The sequence below is a fragment of the Dama dama genome, chromosome 16 (assembly GCF_033118175.1).
Source record: "Dama dama isolate Ldn47 chromosome 16, ASM3311817v1, whole genome shotgun sequence".
Taxonomy (NCBI): domain Eukaryota; kingdom Metazoa; phylum Chordata; class Mammalia; order Artiodactyla; family Cervidae; genus Dama; species Dama dama.
The window spans coordinates 1,858,547-1,876,581 of NC_083696.1; the positions used below are offsets into that span (position 1 = coordinate 1,858,547).

The following is an 18,035-nucleotide window of genomic DNA, read 5'->3' on the forward strand; positions in this document are numbered from 1 at the left end:
CACCACCATCTTAGCTAACTTTCTCTTTCCCCACACACAGTAATTGCTCTCCAGATTCAAGAAAGCCAGGGCCCAAACAGCTGTGTAAAGAAGTGTGACAATCAGCTACTTCTTTTAAGATAAGATATTCAGATAAAATACTTGAGGCCCAAGGCAACAATCCACTTCACTGATTTGTCCAAAATCCTAGGAAACAACATTTTAGTTACCTCAAATTTCCAATACTGAAGATCAAAACGTCTCGGTTATTTGGGGGATTACTTAAAGAGATCAAAAAGTTATTAAGAAGCATTGGAAGAAGATGCACACTTTAGGGAGCACAAGGTCAGGGAGGCTTCTCTCTTCCGCAGGTGCCCTCTGGACGTACCCACATGTGCACCTCGTGGTTGAGGAGAACGCAGTTTCACTTGCTGGTTAGGGGGCTCTGAAATTGGTTTGGGTTTAAAGCCCACCTAGGCCAGAATCCCCATCACTTACTAGTTAAGAGGACTCCAACCACAAGAAAAATAACATCTAACAATATGACTGATGTGAGAATTAAACGAAATATACTTACAATGTTAAGCAGAGTGCCCAAGACACAGCGCCGTTCTCCACTGGTCTCTAAGGCCCCAGTCTTGAGTGATACAGCACATGTGTGAAAGTCACTCGGTCGTGTCCGACTCTTTGCGACCCCGTGGACTATACAGTCCGTGGAATTCTCCAAGCCAGAATACTGGAGTGGGTAGCCTTTCCCTTCTCCAGGCGATCTTCCCAACCCGGGGATTACGCCCAGGTCTCCCGCACTGCAGGCAGATTCTTTACTGTCTGGGCCACCAGAGGAGCCCTGTGTGATAGAGCCAGCTGTCAGGCCCAACAGTTCCTGACTCACAGAGCACTGAGATACTGCCTTGTGTAGAATGCTCCTGTAAGAATTCTGTTTCATTATAATAATCAGAATAACACTTACTGAATGCTAAATTCACCAGACTTGAAAAGGCCAGTTTTCATTCCAGTCCCAAAGAAAGGCAATGCCAAAGAATGCTCAAACTACCGCACAGTTGCACTCATCTCACACGCTGGCAAAGTATTGCTCAAAATTCTCCAAGCCAGGCTTCAACACTATGTGAACCGAGAACTTCCAGGTGTTCAAGCTGGATTTAGAAAAGGCAGAGGAACCAGAGATCAAATTGCCAACATCTGCTGGATCATAGAAAAAGCAAGAGAACTACAGAAAAACATCTACGTCTGCTTTATTGACTATGGCAAAGCCTCTGACTGTGTGAATCACAACAAATTGTAGAAAATTCTTCAAGAGATGAGAATACCAGACAACCTTAACTTATATGCAGAGTAGATCATGAGAAACGCTGGGCTGGAGGAAGCACAAGCTGGAATCAAGATTGCCAGGAAAAATATCAATAACCTTGGATATGCAGATGACACCACCCTTATGGCAAAAAGCAAAGAGGAACTAAACAGCCTCTTGATGAAAGTGAAAGAGCAGAGTGAAAAATTTGACTTAAAGCTCAACATTCAGAAAACTAAGATCATGGCATCCGACCCATCACTTCATGGCATATAGATGTAGAAACAGTGGAAACAGTGGCTGACTTTATTTTGGGGGGCTCCAAAATCACTGCAGACCATGACTGCAGCCATGAAATTAAAAGACACTTACTCCTTGGAAGGAAAGTTATGACCAACCTAGACAGCATATTAAAAAGCAGAGACATTACTTTGTCAACAAAGGTCTGTCTAGTCAAGGCTATGGTTTTTCCAGTGGTCATGTATGGATGTGAGAGTTGGACCATAAAGAAAGCTGAGTGCCGAAGAATTGATGCTTTTGAACTGTGGTGTTGGAGAAGACTCTTGAGAGTCCCTTGGACTGCAAGGAGATCCAACCAGTCCATCCTAAAGGAGATCAGTCCTGGCTGTTCATTGGAGGGACTGATGTTGAAGCTGAAACTCCAATACTTTGGCCACCTGATGCAAAGAGCTGACTCATTTGAAAAGACCCTGATGCTGGGAAAGATTGAGGGCAAGAGGAGAAGGGGAAGACAGAGGATGAGATGGCTGGATGGCATCACCGACTCAATGGACATGGGTGTAGGCGGACTCCGGGAGTTGGTGATGGACAGGGAGGCCTGGCGTTCTGCAGTCCATGGAGTCGCAATGAGTCGGACACGACTGAGAGACTGAACTGAACTGAAATGAAAGTCGCTCAGTCGTGTCCAACTCTTTGCAATCCTTGGACTGGAGCCCACCAGCTCCTCTGTCCATGGGATTCTCCAGGTACGAATACTGGAGCGGGTTGCCATGCCCTTCTCCAGGGGATCTTTCTGATCCCAGGGATCGAACCCCAGGTCTCCCACATTGCAGGCAGATTCTTTTACCATCTGAGCCACCAGGGAAGAGTAACAGGATGGTTTCAGAGCTAATTTCGAAGCTTTGGTCACTGTGCCCGGGCCCACAGAAGATGCCAACATTAGGGGAAACTCGGTGAAGGGGACATAAGCACTCCCCCTGCATCTTGGCAACTTTTAGTGTACATTTAAACACCGTGTCCAAGTTAAAACAGTAATAGTAATACAGATACGGCGCCTGCCTCCAAGAACAGCAAGGCTCTCGGAATTGTACACAAGCAAGTACAGCCGTGAGAGTCAGGCCACACGGAACGCCGGGGCGGCAGGCAGGCGGCGGGGGCTCCCACGGCCGGGGGTCGGGGGCCGGACCGCCGCGCCCCCCGGGCGTCTCGCGGGCCCTCGGCCGTTCCTGGATGACCGCGGCCTTTGGCCCCCCGAGGCCTCTCCGCAGTGACCTCGGCGGCACCGGGCGCCGCGGGGCCGTTCCGGGACCCACCTGGAACTCCAGGCCGTAGATCACGGGCGCGTCGTCCTCCATGCTATGGCAGCGCCCTCGCTGAAGGCGGGTCCCCTGGGCCGGCGCGCCCCAGCTCCGCTCCCATTCATGCGTGCCAGCCCCGGCGGCGCCTTTCTGAGCCACCGCGGCTCCCGTAGTATTCACTTCCTGTGTTTTCTGGACGCGTCATCAACGCGCTCCCGGTCGGCGGCGGCCGACGACGGCAGCGCCGAACTCCTGCGCATGCGCACTTGGCTCCATCCGGGCTCTCCGTGGCCGGTTGGACCGGAAGGGGAGGGCCTGGTGGGGGCGCCTGCCGGGCGGGCTGGGCTTGCGGGACTCGCACTTAGGGGGCGCCAGGGGGGCTCAAGGTCGGAACTTCCCCAGCTCTGCCGCCCTACGGTTCCCCTAGGGCACTGACGCGGTCGTGGGGCGGCCGGGCGCCGGGAAGCGCTCTGCAGGCCCTGTCAAGTCCTCTGCGGCCCACCAGCCAAGGCGGCACCTCAGGCTTTACAGACGACCGCTGCTCGTTTCGGGGACATTGAGGGGCACAGAGGTGTTCAGTGGAGGACTCGGGGATGCGCTTGGGCTGGCAGACTCGGGTGGGCTGGGCCCAGGAGCCTTAGGGTCAGAGGCCGGGCTCGCTCATGTTTGCAGGCGCCCGGCCTTGTACGTGGCGCGGCCAAGGGGTCGCATTGCCAGTACTGGGGTGGTAAGTGACGCCTGACATTTATTTGTCTCTGAAGGGAGTCCGGTGGACAGACTCTGGCGTCTTTGGGTCTCCAAGGACTGTCAACGCTGCTGAGGTTTTCCTCCGTCCAGGAGTCCGCCAAAGCGCGTGCCTTGACTTTTGGCAGTGCCCTTGGCAGACAGGGGTAACAGTGCATGTAACCCCAGAATGCCCTGTGCACGTTGTTCAGCACCCTGGTTCCAGAGGTTCTAGGGCCATGCACTGTTTCTCCACCAGTGTGACCATTTCACTTTCTTCTCATCACTCCTTAATCTTTGTTTCAGGTAAGGAGGTCTGGGATAGGTATATGAAAAGATGCTCAGGCTCACTAACCATCAGGGAAGTGCAAGTCAACCACAGTGAGCCACCACCTCACACGATTAAAGTGGCCATCATCAAAAAGTTAAAGGATAAGCAGCACTGGCAGGATTGGAGAAAAGGGAATCTTTGTACCCTGTTGGTGAGAATGTAGGCTGATATATCAACTATGGAAAACAGTATGGGAGGTCTTCCAAAAATTAAAAATAGGACTGCCATATGATCCTGAAATCCCACTTCTGTGATGCAACCTAAATGAACTATCTTGAAGCGATACCTGCACTCCATGTTCACTGCAGGATTAGTTGCAGTAGCCAAGATACGGAAACAACCAAAGTGTCTGTCCACAGCTGGATGGAAAAGGAGAAGTGTGTTTGTGTGTGTGTGTATATGTATGCACATGCACACCTGCGTTACCAACCAAGGGAGCATTACCCAGTTATCATAGAGGCCAATACTGTGACATCAGCTTTTGAGGAAAGAATGAAGTTTATTGTGACGTTTACCAGCGAGGGAACGGGAGACAGGTCTCAGATCTGTCTCCCCTATCCAAGATTCAGGGTGAAATTTAAGGGGTTAGGGGAATTTCAAACTTAGGAACTGATTCTCTAGTCTCAAGTCAGTCTGCTGGAAGCCAGATTTTCCTTATTGAAAGAGTTCTTGCCTCGTAAAAGGTGCCAGTGACATTTCTGTTAGTTTTCATTTGAAAGTCATTGTGGAGACATGGGTTCCCCTTTTGTATCTGTGTAGTGCTGTCGGAGAAGGCAATGGCACCCCACTCCAGTACTCTTGCCTGGAAAATCCCATGGACGGAGGAACCTGATGGGCTGCAGTCCACAGGGTAGCTAGGAGTCAGACACGACTGAGCGACTTCACTTTCACTTTTCACTTTCATGCATTGGAGAAGAAAATGGCAACCCACTCCAGTGTTCCTGCCTGGAGAAGCCCAGGGATGGCAGAGCCTGGTGGGCTGCCGTCTGTGGGGTCACACAGAGTCGGACATGACTGAAGCGACTTAGCAGCAGCAGCAATACTGTCTGTAAAGTAACTCAAGATTTGGTTAATCAATCATTCTATTTAAGGAGGAAAACTATTTTAAGTTGGCCAATGTTTTTTTACATGCTTTTTCATATATATATAATGGAATGTTATTCAGCCTGTAAAAAGGAAGAACATTTTAAAAATTTAAATAAAATTTAGAAAAGAATGGGGCCTTGTCATTTGTGACATAAATGAACCTAGAAGACATTGTGCTAAGTGAAATAAGCCAGATACAGAAAAACAAATACAGCATGATTCCATTTACAGGTGGAATCTAAAAAAGAAAGTTGAAATCATTGTAAAAGAGTAGAACGGTGGTTATCAGAGGCTGAAGGTTGGGAGAAAGGGAAGCTATTGAGCAAATAATAGAAACTTTAAATGATAAGTGAATAAGTTCTGGAGACATAGTTAATAATAACGTGTCCTATACTTGAGATTTGCAGGGAATAGATTTTAAATGTTTTCACCACAAACACAAAAAATGAATGAGGTGATGGATAAGACCATTAAGTCCATTGTGGCCATCTCACAATGTTTAGATATATCAGCACGTCATGTTGTTCAGCTTAAATACAAACGATTTTTATTTGTCAAAATAAATAAAAATGTTTTAAATCATTAGAGAATAAGAAGGAAATGGCTGGGTGTGGCCTGGCTCAGCTGTGCTCCAGCGCCTGGCGCCCAGCCTGACACTTAGGCTGGGTGATGAACCGGGGTATCTCCAAGGTGACAGCGGAAGTCAAGAAAGCAGAAGCACAGACGCGGGCATCCTCTTCGGCAGCTCCGCTTGCCTGAGATTGAGTTGTGGCGCTAGGGCATTCAAGATCTTCATACTGCTGGATCAACTCCCCCCGGCTATCATTGGTATTATTATTATTACCATTTTTATCCTTAATGTGATTACACAAGTAGTACAGATGGATGTATTCTCAACAAGAAAAGTTGAAAACACATATAGGCACAAAGACACAGCCCTGGAAATAAGTATTTCAAGGAGGCACTGTCCACGAACTTTAAAAAAAGCTTAGCTATTTCCCTCCCAGCTGCCTTCTGCCACAAGTTTAGCGACGTCCCTCTGCTTAGCCGGGACGCGCTCGGCCCCGCCCCACCCGGAGCCCCCTCGCTCCCGCCCCCAGGCCCCGCCCACCACGGCCGGAACCGGAACCGCGGCGGTCTTCGGCTCCTGCACCGGGCATGCGCGGGAGAGGGCGCGCGCAGGCGCAGGCGCCGCGGGAGGCGCCGAGTCCGCTCCTGGCTTCCCGGCTTCCTCCAGCTTCTCCGGACCCGAGTCACAGCCACAGGTGACCCTTCCCCCAACCCCGGGGGGCTGGGGGGCGGGTGAGGACAGGGCCCGGGCTGTGCAGATGGGGCTCGTGCCGTCTCAAGTTTCAGCCCCTGAGGTGGGAGGGTCTCCTCCCGGACCTCTCCTCCCAGGGGGTCTCTCCCCCCAGGTCTCCCCTCCCCCTTGGTCTCTCCCCCCCGGAGGTCTCTCCCTCCAGGTCTGCGCGGCTCCTTCTCCTCCCCTGCCTTAGGTCTCTCCTCCCCCGGGGGGGGGGGGTGTGGTCTCTCCTCCCAGGTCTCCGTTGCTCCTTGGTCTCTCCTGCCCGGGATTCTCTCCTCCCCGGGGACTCGTCTCTGTCCCGCCACCCTCCGGGCCCAGGATGGCCCTGAGGGTCCGGAGCGCGAGCCTTGGGTGCGTGCCCTTTGCAGGGGCGGCCGTTGGCTCCACACCGCTGGAGCGGCCCCCACACTGGGCGCCGAAAGCTCGGGAGGGTCTGCGCCCCGGGGCCCAGCTGTTGTACTGTGACTCGTTCCTCCTGGCCTCCTCTTCTGTAGATGAACGTTCACAGTAACGCGCCCAAGCGGACTCATTGTGGGGACAAAACGCGATGGTCTGTGTAAAGGCCTATCAGTCTCTATGTAAAAGCTGGCTGACGCTTTCCAGAGCATCACGCAGGACAGAGCTGACTGGAGTATCGATACTGGGAGGACTTGAAAACATGTAGAGCGTAAGGCTCAAGAAAGTTCTCTATATATGCCTGTTTTTCTCACCTAGTCCACAAAAGAGTTTAACCCCAATGAAGAATTTCCTTGGACTTACATTTCACACCTTCTTATGGCTACTGGAAACATCGTATTTAAATACCTGTTTCTTTTTGCAGATTCAGGAGGCTGTGCTGTATGTCAGTGAGTTCAGCAGTCTGTGTAATGGGCTGGGGGGAGGGACAGACGGTCGCAAATAAAGTAATACAGTCACGAGTCCTCACGGTCTATGATCCCTAACAGGATCTTCACTGTTCCTGGACAGCGTGTTACCACTCTGCTTCATCATTAAAATGATAATTACTAGTTCCTGTGCGTGCATTGCTATTTAATCTTCATGATCCCAATCTTCAGATGAGGAAGCAGAGACTAAAGGATTAAGTCATTTTCAGAGGTCACTTTACTTGGTAGTAAGGCCAAGCCTCAAGCAGTCATTCCAAGCTCTCCCTGCCTTACCCTCTGCTCTTAATCTTGACCTGTCTCAGCAGCCGTACCAGGACAGCAGAGGCAGAAAAACCTGTGTAGGAGTCTCCTCCGTATCCATTGACAACATCAGGCAAATCACTTGACCCCTGCTTTGTGATGGAGCTTATGCTTTGTAAGCTGGTCCTAAAGGCTTAAATATGATAATACATGTAAAATGCTTGATTTGTGGTGAGTGTTCTCTCCATGGGGGCCTTTCCAATTGTATACTAATTAGATTCCTACCTCTTGGCACAGTTCTTTCATGGAAATATGGTTTCCATTATTGCAATCTGGTGAAAAATTTCTAACTGCAGTCTTGTGTCCAGAAAGGGAGCCTAAAGAGCAGTAGTTTTCATTGTTCTTAGTGAATTTAAATCACTTAAAAATATTTTCAGGCATTAATTAAGCTCATGTGCAAAGAACTCAAGCAGATAAGGAGAAAGTCTGATTTCTTTCCTAGTATTTTTGATTCTGGATGTAAACTTAAAACCACGTCTCTGGTTTTATGTTGTGCTGTGTGTTAGTCGGTCCATCATGTCCAACTCTGCGACCATGGACTGTAGCCAGCCAGGCTCCTCTGTCCGTGGGATTCTCCAGGTAACAACACTGGAGTGGGCTGCCATGCCCTCCCCCAGGGGATCTTCCCGACCCAGGGATCAAACCCGAGTCTCTTATGTCTCCTGCACTGGCAGGTGCGTTCTTTACCACCAGTGCCATGTGAGCATTTATTAAATAAGTAGGAGAAGCGAAGATTTATATCTCATGCAAATCAAGGACAGATACATGTGCTTTTCTGTTTTTAAAGTATGAAATGTAAAGCCTGTATGTAACAGACATGAAAAACACAAAGTCAAGTGCAGACGTGGCTTCTGGCACCAGCGTTGCCAACAGCTTAGCCCCATGCGCCGCCCCCATCAAACCTTTCCTCAAGGCCCCTTCCAGCCCTCTCCCCAGTCCAACTGTGCATTATCACCTTCTTTTTCTGTTTGTATTCCTAAAATAATATATTGTTTAATTTTCTTGTTTGAACTTCAGGTAGAAAGTCATCATACTGTTTATTTTTCTACCCATTCGGTGTGTTAGAATTAGATTTGTGAGGTCCAGACATTGAAGCATTTGCTATAGGATAGCTCATTCATTTTCACTGCAGTTTGAGTATACTTCTGTTTCTTTATTATGGTATCTACAGGCAGTTGTTTCCAGGGTTTAAATCTTTGGGAAAAGGGTGGTATTTTGTTTGGACTTCCTGTTTATAGCATTCATGGTCACAGCTTGTGGTGTCCACGTGCAGGAGTTCCTCCATGACACATAAGTAATGGGACCGTATTTGTCTCAGCCAGGACTCTTTTTTTTTTTTTCCGTTATTTCCCCATCTTTTTTTTTTTCATTTATTTTTATTAGTTGGAGGCTAATTCCTTTACAATATTGTAGTGGTTTTTGCCATACAGTGACCTGAATCAACCATGGATTTACATGTGTTCCCCATCCCGATCCCCCCTCCCGCCTCCCTCTCCATCCCATCCCTCTGGGTCTTCCCAGTGCACCAGCCCTGAACACTTGTCTCATGCATCCAACCTGGGCTGGTGATCTGTTTCACCCTTGATAGTATACTTGTTTCAATGCTGTTCTCCCAGAACATCCCACCCTCGCCTTCTCCCACAGAGTCTAAAAGTCTGTTCTGTACATCTGTGTCTCTTTTTCTGTTTTGCATATAGGGTTATCGTTTCCATCTCTTTAAATTCCATATATATGCGTTAGTATACTGTATTGGTGTTTATCTTTCTGGCTTACTTCACTCTGTATAATGGGCTCCAGTTTCATCCATCTCATTAGAACTGATTCAAATGAATTCTTTTTAATGGCTGAGTAATATTCCATAGTGTATATGTACCACAGCTCCCTTATCCATTCGTTTGCTGATGGTCATCTAGGTTGCTTCCACGTCCTGGCTATTATAAACAGTGCTGCGATGAACATTGGGGTACACGTGTCTCTTTCATATCTAGTTTCCTCGGTGTGTATGCCCAGGAGTCAGATTGCTGGGTCATATGGCAGTTCTATTTCCAGTTTCTTAAGAAATCTCCACACTGTTCTCCATAGTGGCTGTACTAGTTTGCATTCCCACCAACAGTGTAAGAGGGTTCCCTTTTCTCCACACCCTCTCCAGCATTTATTGCTTGAAGACTTTTGGATAGCAGCCATCCTGTCTGGCGTGTAATGGTACCTCATTGTGGTTTTGATTTGCATTTCTCTGATAATGAGTGATGTTGAGCATCTTTTCATGTGTTTGTTAGCTATCTATGTCTTCTTTGGAGAAATGTCTGTGTAGATCTTTGGCCCATTTTTAGATTGGGTCATTTATTTTTCTGGAATTGAGCTGCAGGAGTTGCTTGTATATTTTTTAGATTAATCCTCTGTCTGTTTCTTCATTTGCTATTATTTTCTCCCATTCTGAAGGCTGTCTTTTCACCTCACTTATAGTTTCCTTTGTTGTGCAAAAGCTTTTAAGTTTCATTAGGTCCCATTTGTTTATTTTTGCTTTTATTTCCAATATTCTGGGAGGTGGGTCATAGAGGATCCTGCTGTGATTCATGTCGGAGAGTGTTTTGCCTATGTTCTCCTCTAGGAGTTTTATAGTTTCTGGTCTTACATTTAGATCTTTAATCCATTCGTGAGTTTATTTTTGTGTATGGTGTTAGAAAGTGTTCTAGTTTCATTCTTTTACAAGTGGTTGACCAGTTTTCCCAGCACCACTTGTTAAAGAGGTTGTCTTTTTTCCATTGTATATTCTTGCCTCCTTTGTCGAAGGTAAGTTGTCCATAGGTACGTGGATTTATCTCTGGGCTTTCTATTCTGTTCCATTGATCTATATTTCTGTCTTTGTGCCAGTACCATACTGTCTTGATGACTGTGGCTTTGTAGTAGAGCCTGAAGTCAGGCAGGTTGATTCCTCCAGTTCCATTCTTCTTTCTCAAGATTGCTTTGGCTATTCGAGGTTTATTGTATTTGCATACAAATTGTGAAATTATTTGTTCTAGTTCTGTGAAGAATACGGTTGGTAGCTTGATAGGGGTTGCATTGAATCTATAGATTGCTTTGGGTAGTATAGTCATTTTCACAATATTGATTCTTCCAATCCATGAACACGGTATATTTCTCCATCTATTTGTGTCCTCTTTGATTTCTTTCATCAGTGTTTTATAGTTTTCTATGTATAAGTCTTTTGTTTCTTTAGGTAGATACACTCCTAAGTATTTTATTCTTTTTGTTGCAATGGTGAATGGTATTGTTTCCTAATTTCTCTTTCTGTTTTGTCATTGTTAGTGTATAGGAATGCAAGGGATTTCTGTGTATTAATTTTATATCCTGCAACTTTACTATATTTGTTGATTAGCTCTAGTAATTTTCTGGTAGAGTCTTTAGGGTTTCCTATGTAGAGGATCATGTCATCTGCAAACCGTGAGAGTTTCACTTCTTCTTTTCCTATCTCGATTCCTTTTATTTCTTTTTCTGCTCTGATTGCTGTGTCAGCCAGGACTCTTGAGACTGAAAAGAAGTGCTTAATTTTACTGTAACCATTGGTCCAATGATGAATCATCCTGATAAAATCAAGCTGTGCGGCTGTTTAAGTCACAGGACAAATGCCTGTGGAATGTGTATCTCTCTCACCATGTTCAGATCTTTGTTCAGGATACTTTTCTGTTGGATCATTTATAATCCTGTTGATTTGTATGAATTTTTAGTATCTTGATATTAAGAAGTGTAGCAATGTCAAGCGTCGGTGACTGTGCTGAACGGGAAGAACACTTACACACACCACTACCAGGTGTGTGAATTGGTACATGGACTTAGTAAAACAGTGCAGTGTTAACTGATGAAGAATTGTACTCTCCACGACGCCCCCACGTGCTTCACTTTTAATAATATGAGTGCGCTTTCACACATGCAGCAGGAGGCACGTACAGGAGTATTCAGAGCAGCACTGTTTGTATTCAAAAACGGAACTCCTCAAGAAGAATAGATACATCAGGACCTCCCCTGGCAGTCCAGTGGTTGAAACTCTGTGCTCCCAATACATGGGGCACAGGTTCGATCCCTGGTCAGGGAACTAAGATTCCACATGCCACATGAGATGGCCGAAAAAAAAAAGAAGGGACACTAGGTTGTGGAACCATCACACAGTAGAGCATCATCAGCAAAAATGAGGAATCACAGCTTCATGCTGCTTACAGGAATGAGTCTCAAGGTTAAAAGCAGAGGAGAAATTAAAGTAAAAAGCAAAAATCTAACATGTTGTTTGAGGAAATACACGAGGAGAATGAAAGAAGAACAAGAGTATGAGAGATCTCAGAATATTAGGTCTGAAAAGGGAGTTAGGATGTATTATATCAGCCGCAGGTTATAAATATTGTATCATTCAGTGTTTGATAAAAATGGTTTATAGAAAATTTGCCTTCAGAAGAGTCAGAGAGAGTGACAAGAACCTTCTAAGGTTTTCTAGGGAAAGAAGTCGGGAGACAGGTGGGGCTTTCGCTACTGCCCACTTCCACCTAGGTCCCTCTTTCTTTCGTGTCGGGGGGTGGCATGTGTGTTGCAGTTAACTTCGTTTCCTCTGTCATTTCATGGAGTGCAGGGTAATGACTCAGACACAGTGGCACTCAGCTGATAATGATTACTGATTTGCAAGACTTTTCCACCCAACACTTCAACCTCTGGTAATGGTTTCTAACAAAGGTGTAATTTCTATTTAGAAACTATTTAAATTAAACGATTTAATTTTTACTCTGGATGGGGCATCATCTGTGTAGACAGTATCACTAGAAAAGATGTGGACTTTAGTTTTCAAAGTCAGATTGAAATGGAAACAGAGTTACTGAAGAGAATCAAAATATTGTTACAGACTGAGTGTTCCTTTTTACTTGACTTTCTTTCTCTTAGATGGTGTTTTCTTTAAAAATATATTTTAAGTGAGTTGGTAAACACGGAATTGCTTATCAGAGAGTTTTATTCTTTGCCGAGCTATTCAGACAGGCTCACTTCAGTTCAGTCACTCAGTCGTGTCCGACTCTTTGCAACCCCATGGACTGCAGCACACCATGCCTCCCTATCCATCACCAACTCCCGGAGCTTGCTCAAACTCATGTCCATCAAGTCAGTGATGCCATCCGACCATCTCATCCTCTGTCCCCTTCTCCTCCCGCCTTCATTCTTTTCCAGTATCAGGGTCTTTTCCAATAGTCAGCTCTTCACATCAAGTGGCCAAAATATTGAAGTTTCAGCTTCAGCATGAGTTCTTCCAATGAATACTCAGGACTGATCTCCTTTAGGATGGACTGGTTGAATCTCCTTGCAGTCCAAGGGACTCTGAAGAGTCTTCTCCAACACCACAGTTCAAAAGCGTCAATTCATCGGCGCTCAGCTTTCCTTATAGTTCAACTCTCACATCCATACATGACTACTGGAAAAACCGTAGCTTTGACTAGACATACCTTTGTTAGCAAAGTAACGTCTCTGCTTTTTAATATACTGTCTAGGTTGGTCATAGCTTTTCTTCCAAGGAGCAAGCATCTTTAAATTTCATGGCTGCAGTCACCATCTACAGTGATTTTGGAGCCCCCCAAAAATAGTCTGTCACTGTTTCCATTGTTTCCCCATCAATTTTCCGTGAAGTGATGGGACCAAATGCCATGATCTTAGTGTTCTGAATGCTGAGTTTTAAGCTAACTTTTTCACTCTCCTCTTTCACTTTCATCAAGAGGCTCTTTAGTTCTTCACTTTCTGCCATAAGAGTGGTGTCATCTGCGTATCTGAGGTTATCGATATTTCTCCCAGCAATCTTGATTCCAGCTTGTGCTTCATCCAGCCCAGCATTTCTCATGATGTACTCTGCATGTAAGTTAAATAAGCAGGGTGACAATATACAGCCTAGACGTACTCCTTTCCCAATTTGGAACCAGTCTGTTCCATGTCCAGATCTAACTGTTGCTTCTTGACCTGCATACAGATTTCTCAGGAGACAGGTCAGGTGGTCTGGTATTCCCATCTCTTGAAGAATTTTCCATAGTTTGTTGTGATCCACACAGTCAAAGGCTTTGGCATAGTCAATAAAGCAGAAGTAGATGTTTTTCTGGAACTCTCTTGCTTTTTTGATGATCCAACAGAGGTTGGCAGTTTGATCTCTGGTTTCTCTGCCTTTTCTAAATCCAGCTTGAACATGTGGAAGTTCTTGGTTCATGTATTGCTGAAGCCTGGCTTGGAGAATTTTAGCATTACTTTGCTAGCGTGTGAGGTGAGTGCAGTTATGAAGTAGTTTGAACATTCTTTGGCATTGCCTTTCTTTGGGATTGGAATGAAAACTGACCTTTTCCAGTCCTGTGGCTACTGCTGAGTTTTCCAAATTTGCTGGCATATTGAGTGCAGCACTTTCACAGCATCATCTTTTAGGATTTGAAATAGCTCAACTGGAATTCATCACCTCCATTAGCTTTGTTTGTAGTGATACTTCCTAAGGCCCACTTGACTTTGCATTCCAGGATGTCTGGCTCTAGGTGAGTGATCACACCATTGTGATTATCTGGGTCATGAAGATCTTTTTTGTACAGTTTTTCTGTGTATTCTTGCCACGTCTTCTTAGTATCTTCTGCTTCTGTTAGGTCCATACCATTTCTGTCCTTTATCGAACCCATCGTTGCATAAAATGTTCCCATGGTATTTCTGATTTTCTTGAAGAGATCTCTAGTCTTTCCCATTCTATTGTTTTCCTCTATTTCTCTGCATTCAAATGGGTATATCTTTCCTTTTCTCCTTTGCCTTGGGCTTCTCTTCTTTTCTCAGCTATTTATAAGGCCTCCTCAGACAACCATTTTGTCTTTTTGCATTTCTTTTTCTTGGGGATGGTCTTGATCACTGCCTCCTGTACAATGTCGTGAACCTCTGTCCATAGTTCTTCAGGCACTCTGTCTATCAGATCTAATCCCTTGAATCTATTTGTCACTTCCACTGTATAGTCATAGGGAATTTGATTCAGGTCATACCTGAATGGTCTAATGGTTTTCCCTACTGTCTTCAATTTAAGTGTTAATTTGGCAGTAAGGGGTTCTTGACCTGAGCCACAGTCAGCTCCCGGTCTTGTTTTTGCTGACTGTATAGAACTTTTCCACCTCTGGCTACAAGGAATATAATCAATTAGATTTCAGTATTGACCATCTGGTGATGTCCATGTGTAGAGTCATGTCTTATGTTGTTGGCAGAGGGTGTTTGAGAAAGGATGCATTCCCTTATCAATAAGTAAGTGTCCCATAAATTCCCCAAAACTGTCCATTGTAAAAGTCTTTGCCTACTTCACAGGTCAGATTTTGAAAAATCATAGCTTTAGTCCAGGGTTCTTTAATTGTTGCTGAAGTCGTTGCTTCTTGCTGTAAGGATCCAGTCTACATAATGATGGGTTAGTGACGAGTCTTCTCTTACTGCGTTGCCCTATGGGAAGTAGTTCAAGGCCATCTACAATTTCAATAAGACAAAGCCATTCTAATACCGAGATAGAAGCTGCTGAGGTTGACGTGCCTTTGTCCATTTCAGGTGGTCATGGAGAATGCCGAAGGTGCCGGCCAGCATGTGCCCGAGCAGAGCGTGCCCGCCCAGGGGCCAGCCCAGAGCATTGCTCCACAGGGGCCTCGGGGAGACCAGGGCCAGCTTCTTTACCACGAGGAGACCATCGATCTTGGTGGAGACGAGTTCGAATCCGAGGACTCGAATAATTTCGCGGATAAGCTCGATGAGCCCCTGATGGAGAGCGTGCTCATCTCCGACTCCCCAAACAACAGCGAAGATGACGCAGGTGACCTGGGATGTCTGCAGGACGTGGGAGAGCCCGCCGAGGGCAGCGGTGATCACAGACGGGGGCCCTGCACAGAAGAGGGCACGCTGGGCTCTCTGAGTGACGGCGGTGAGAGTGATGGCGGGGACACGCCTCAGGACGTCTCGGACATGACCCCTGACAGCAGAGCCTCGTTGAAAGAGGACCCCGAGCACGGTGACGTGGAAGACCCACCTGCTTTTGAACACAGGGGCGCAGAGGACCCGGGTCCGGGGGCTGAGCGGGTGCCCGCAGCAGGGCCGCCGTCAGGAACGTCCCCCCGGCAGCCAGCCCCCAAGGACGAGCCGGTGCCCGTGTGCACCATCTTTAGCCAGCCGCCCCCCGGCGCCTCCACCCCAGCCCTGCGTGACGGCTTCGAGTCCCAGATGGTGAAATCACCCAGCTTCAGTGGCGCCAGTGAGGCTGCCCCCAGGACCCCGCCCCAGGTGGTCCAGCCGAGCCCCAGCCTGAGCAAGTTCTTCGGAGATCCGACCGGCAGCAGCTCCTTGGCCTCGGACTTCTTTGATTCCTTCACAACCTCCACCTTCATCTCTGTCAGTAACCCCAACGCCAGCCCTTCCCTTCCGGAAAGCCTGTCTTCGCTCGCCGCTACCCCCGTGGGAGGAAGCTCCCCGGGTTCCGTGGACGCTGCCTCCTCCCCAGGGGTGGAGAGGCCAGGGTCGGGTGTCTCCACGGCGCCTCTGGAGACCTCGCAGTCCCCAAAGCCATTCTCACAGATCCAGGCGGTGTTTGCCGGCAGCGAGGACCCATTTGCTACCGCCCTGAGCATGAGCGAGATGGACCGGCGAAGCGATGCCTGGATCCCCGGGGAGGCGACCAGGAGCGTCCTGGTCTCGGTCGCCACGCAGCAGTACGGCTCGGTGTTTGTGGACAAGGAAGACCTCACCATGCCCGGCCTCAAGTTCGACAACATCCAGGTGAGGGCGCAGGGCTTCCAGCGCGCCCGAGGGCCTGTGGGTGCGCTCAGCGGGCGGCAGGGTCCCCGGCCACGTCTCCTCGCGTCTCCCCGTCTCTGTTCCGTGTGTGTTCACACAGAAGAGGCCTGTCGAGCTTTGAAAACCCCTGATTTTTCCCAGCAGGTCCCAAGATTCTGATCATGAGAGTGTTTGCTCTGATGTCACTAGGTAATTTAGAACCCTGTTGATTTCTCTGAACGAAGGTCTTTAAGGTGCTAATCAGAGTCTTAGAAATAGTTACCAGCAAGGGAGCTGTGTGACAGCTCTCTGGAGAAGCTGTAAACTGTGTGGTCAGTTTATTATGACCGTTGAGCTCCTACAGATGACAAATCCCCTTTCCTCTCCTTTAAGATATGGCAAAGTGTGTATGTGTTACAAGCAATGTGCTTTATGTAGAAAGAGTTGTTACAGATTAGGTGGAAAAAAAAACAGATGGTCTCTCAATAAATCACAAGATATATAAATATGTAATCATAAAATAAATACTATGTATTGTAAATAACAGCATGAAAAAGTTCAATCTTACCAGTCATCAAAGAAGATGAAGTTATTTTCACTTTCTTATCTGAGTCATTTATAATTATTCCGTGTCTGTTAGAATGCGAGGAAGTAGCCAGCTTAGGCAGCCCTGAGGGGCTGATAATTTGTCACAAACTTTCTTAAGTTTTAAAATGCATGTCCAGATGTGCGTATGCTTTGACCCAGAAATCCCACCCTGAGTAGTTATTTATGAGGAAAGAATCTCACTGGTGTATGAATAGCCAGCTTTCAGGACGCCCATCAGAGCAAGGTTTATAAATGGAAAGAATCTGAAAGCATCTGGGAGTCCATTGTCGGGAGGCTAGTTGAATACATTTACCACATCTCGTCTTTTCAGTGGAATGTTTACATATTCGGCTGAAAAAATGATGTTATGGCTTCGTTGGTGGCGCTAGTGGTAAAGAGCCTGCCTGCCAATGCAGGAGACAGAGGTAAGGTTCGATCCCTGGGTCGAGAAGATTCCCTGGAGGAGGGCATGGCAGCCCACTCCAGTATTCTTGCCTGGGAAATCCCACGGACAGAGCAGCCTGGTGGGGTATAATCCATGGGGTTGCAAAGAGTTGGACATGCCTAAAGGGACTTTGCACACATGCACACACAAAAATAACGTTATATTCAAATAAGTATTTTTATTTATTGTGAAAGAAGACGATGTTATAATAAAATATTTAATGGGACTCATAACTTCTTAAATTTGAAAGCCCAGATACAGGAAGGCACGTAGCGTGCCTTACGTGGTAGCGTTTCCGTGGGTGTGTGTGCACGTCCACCTGAGGTGAGCTCGGCTGTGTGTCGGGTGGGATCTGCAGGGTCTGTGCCTCGTGTCCCGCGCTGTCCGCTCCGGGAACGGAAGGGGCCCCTCCCGAGGCAGGCGTTCCCCTTCCCCTGCCGTGGCCGGGTCAGAAAGCCATGCGGGGTGGAGCCCCGGCCCGTGAGGCCGATCCTACGGAGAAGCAGCACAGCTTCTGGAGAGGTGAGCTCGGCCGGCCGTCTCTCTGGGGAGTGTGAGTGTAAGTCTCTTTACAACACCATGGACTACACAGTCCATGGAATTCTCCAGGCCAGAATACTGGAGTGGGTAGCCTTTCCCTTCTCCAGGGGATCTTCCCAACCCAGGGATCAAACCAGGGTCTCCCACATTGCGGGCAGATTCTTTACCAGCTGAGCCGCCAGGGAAGCCCAAGAATATTGGAGTGGGCAGCCTAGCCCCTCTCCAGTGGATCTT

At 47.3% G+C, this 18,035-nt stretch overlaps 2 protein-coding genes across 3 annotated transcripts in view; one reads left to right on the forward strand and one right to left on the reverse strand.

The window, feature by feature from the left end:
* The window catches only part of EIPR1 (EARP complex and GARP complex interacting protein 1), a 101,316-nt gene extending 98,299 nt beyond the window's left edge, over nucleotides 1-3,017 (reverse strand). Inside the window, exon 1 of one of the 2 annotated variants that reach the window (XM_061163251.1) lies at nucleotides 2,842-3,017. In XM_061163251.1, the coding sequence (XP_061019234.1) occupies nucleotides 2,842-2,883 (42 nt within the window). In that variant the 5' untranslated portion in view covers nucleotides 2,884-3,017. The remainder of the gene's footprint in view (nucleotides 1-2,841) is intronic. The other variant, XM_061163250.1, reaches the window with a different exon arrangement.
* A 3,099-nt stretch (nucleotides 3,018-6,116) lies between these two features.
* Nucleotides 6,117-18,035, forward strand: part of TRAPPC12 (trafficking protein particle complex subunit 12) — a 43,804-nt gene continuing 31,885 nt past the window's right edge. The window contains exons 1-2 of the mRNA XM_061163254.1: nucleotides 6,117-6,231; nucleotides 15,017-16,231. Of these exons, the coding sequence (XP_061019237.1) occupies nucleotides 15,023-16,231 (1,209 nt within the window). The 5' untranslated portion in view covers nucleotides 6,117-6,231; nucleotides 15,017-15,022. The remainder of the gene's footprint in view (nucleotides 6,232-15,016; nucleotides 16,232-18,035) is intronic.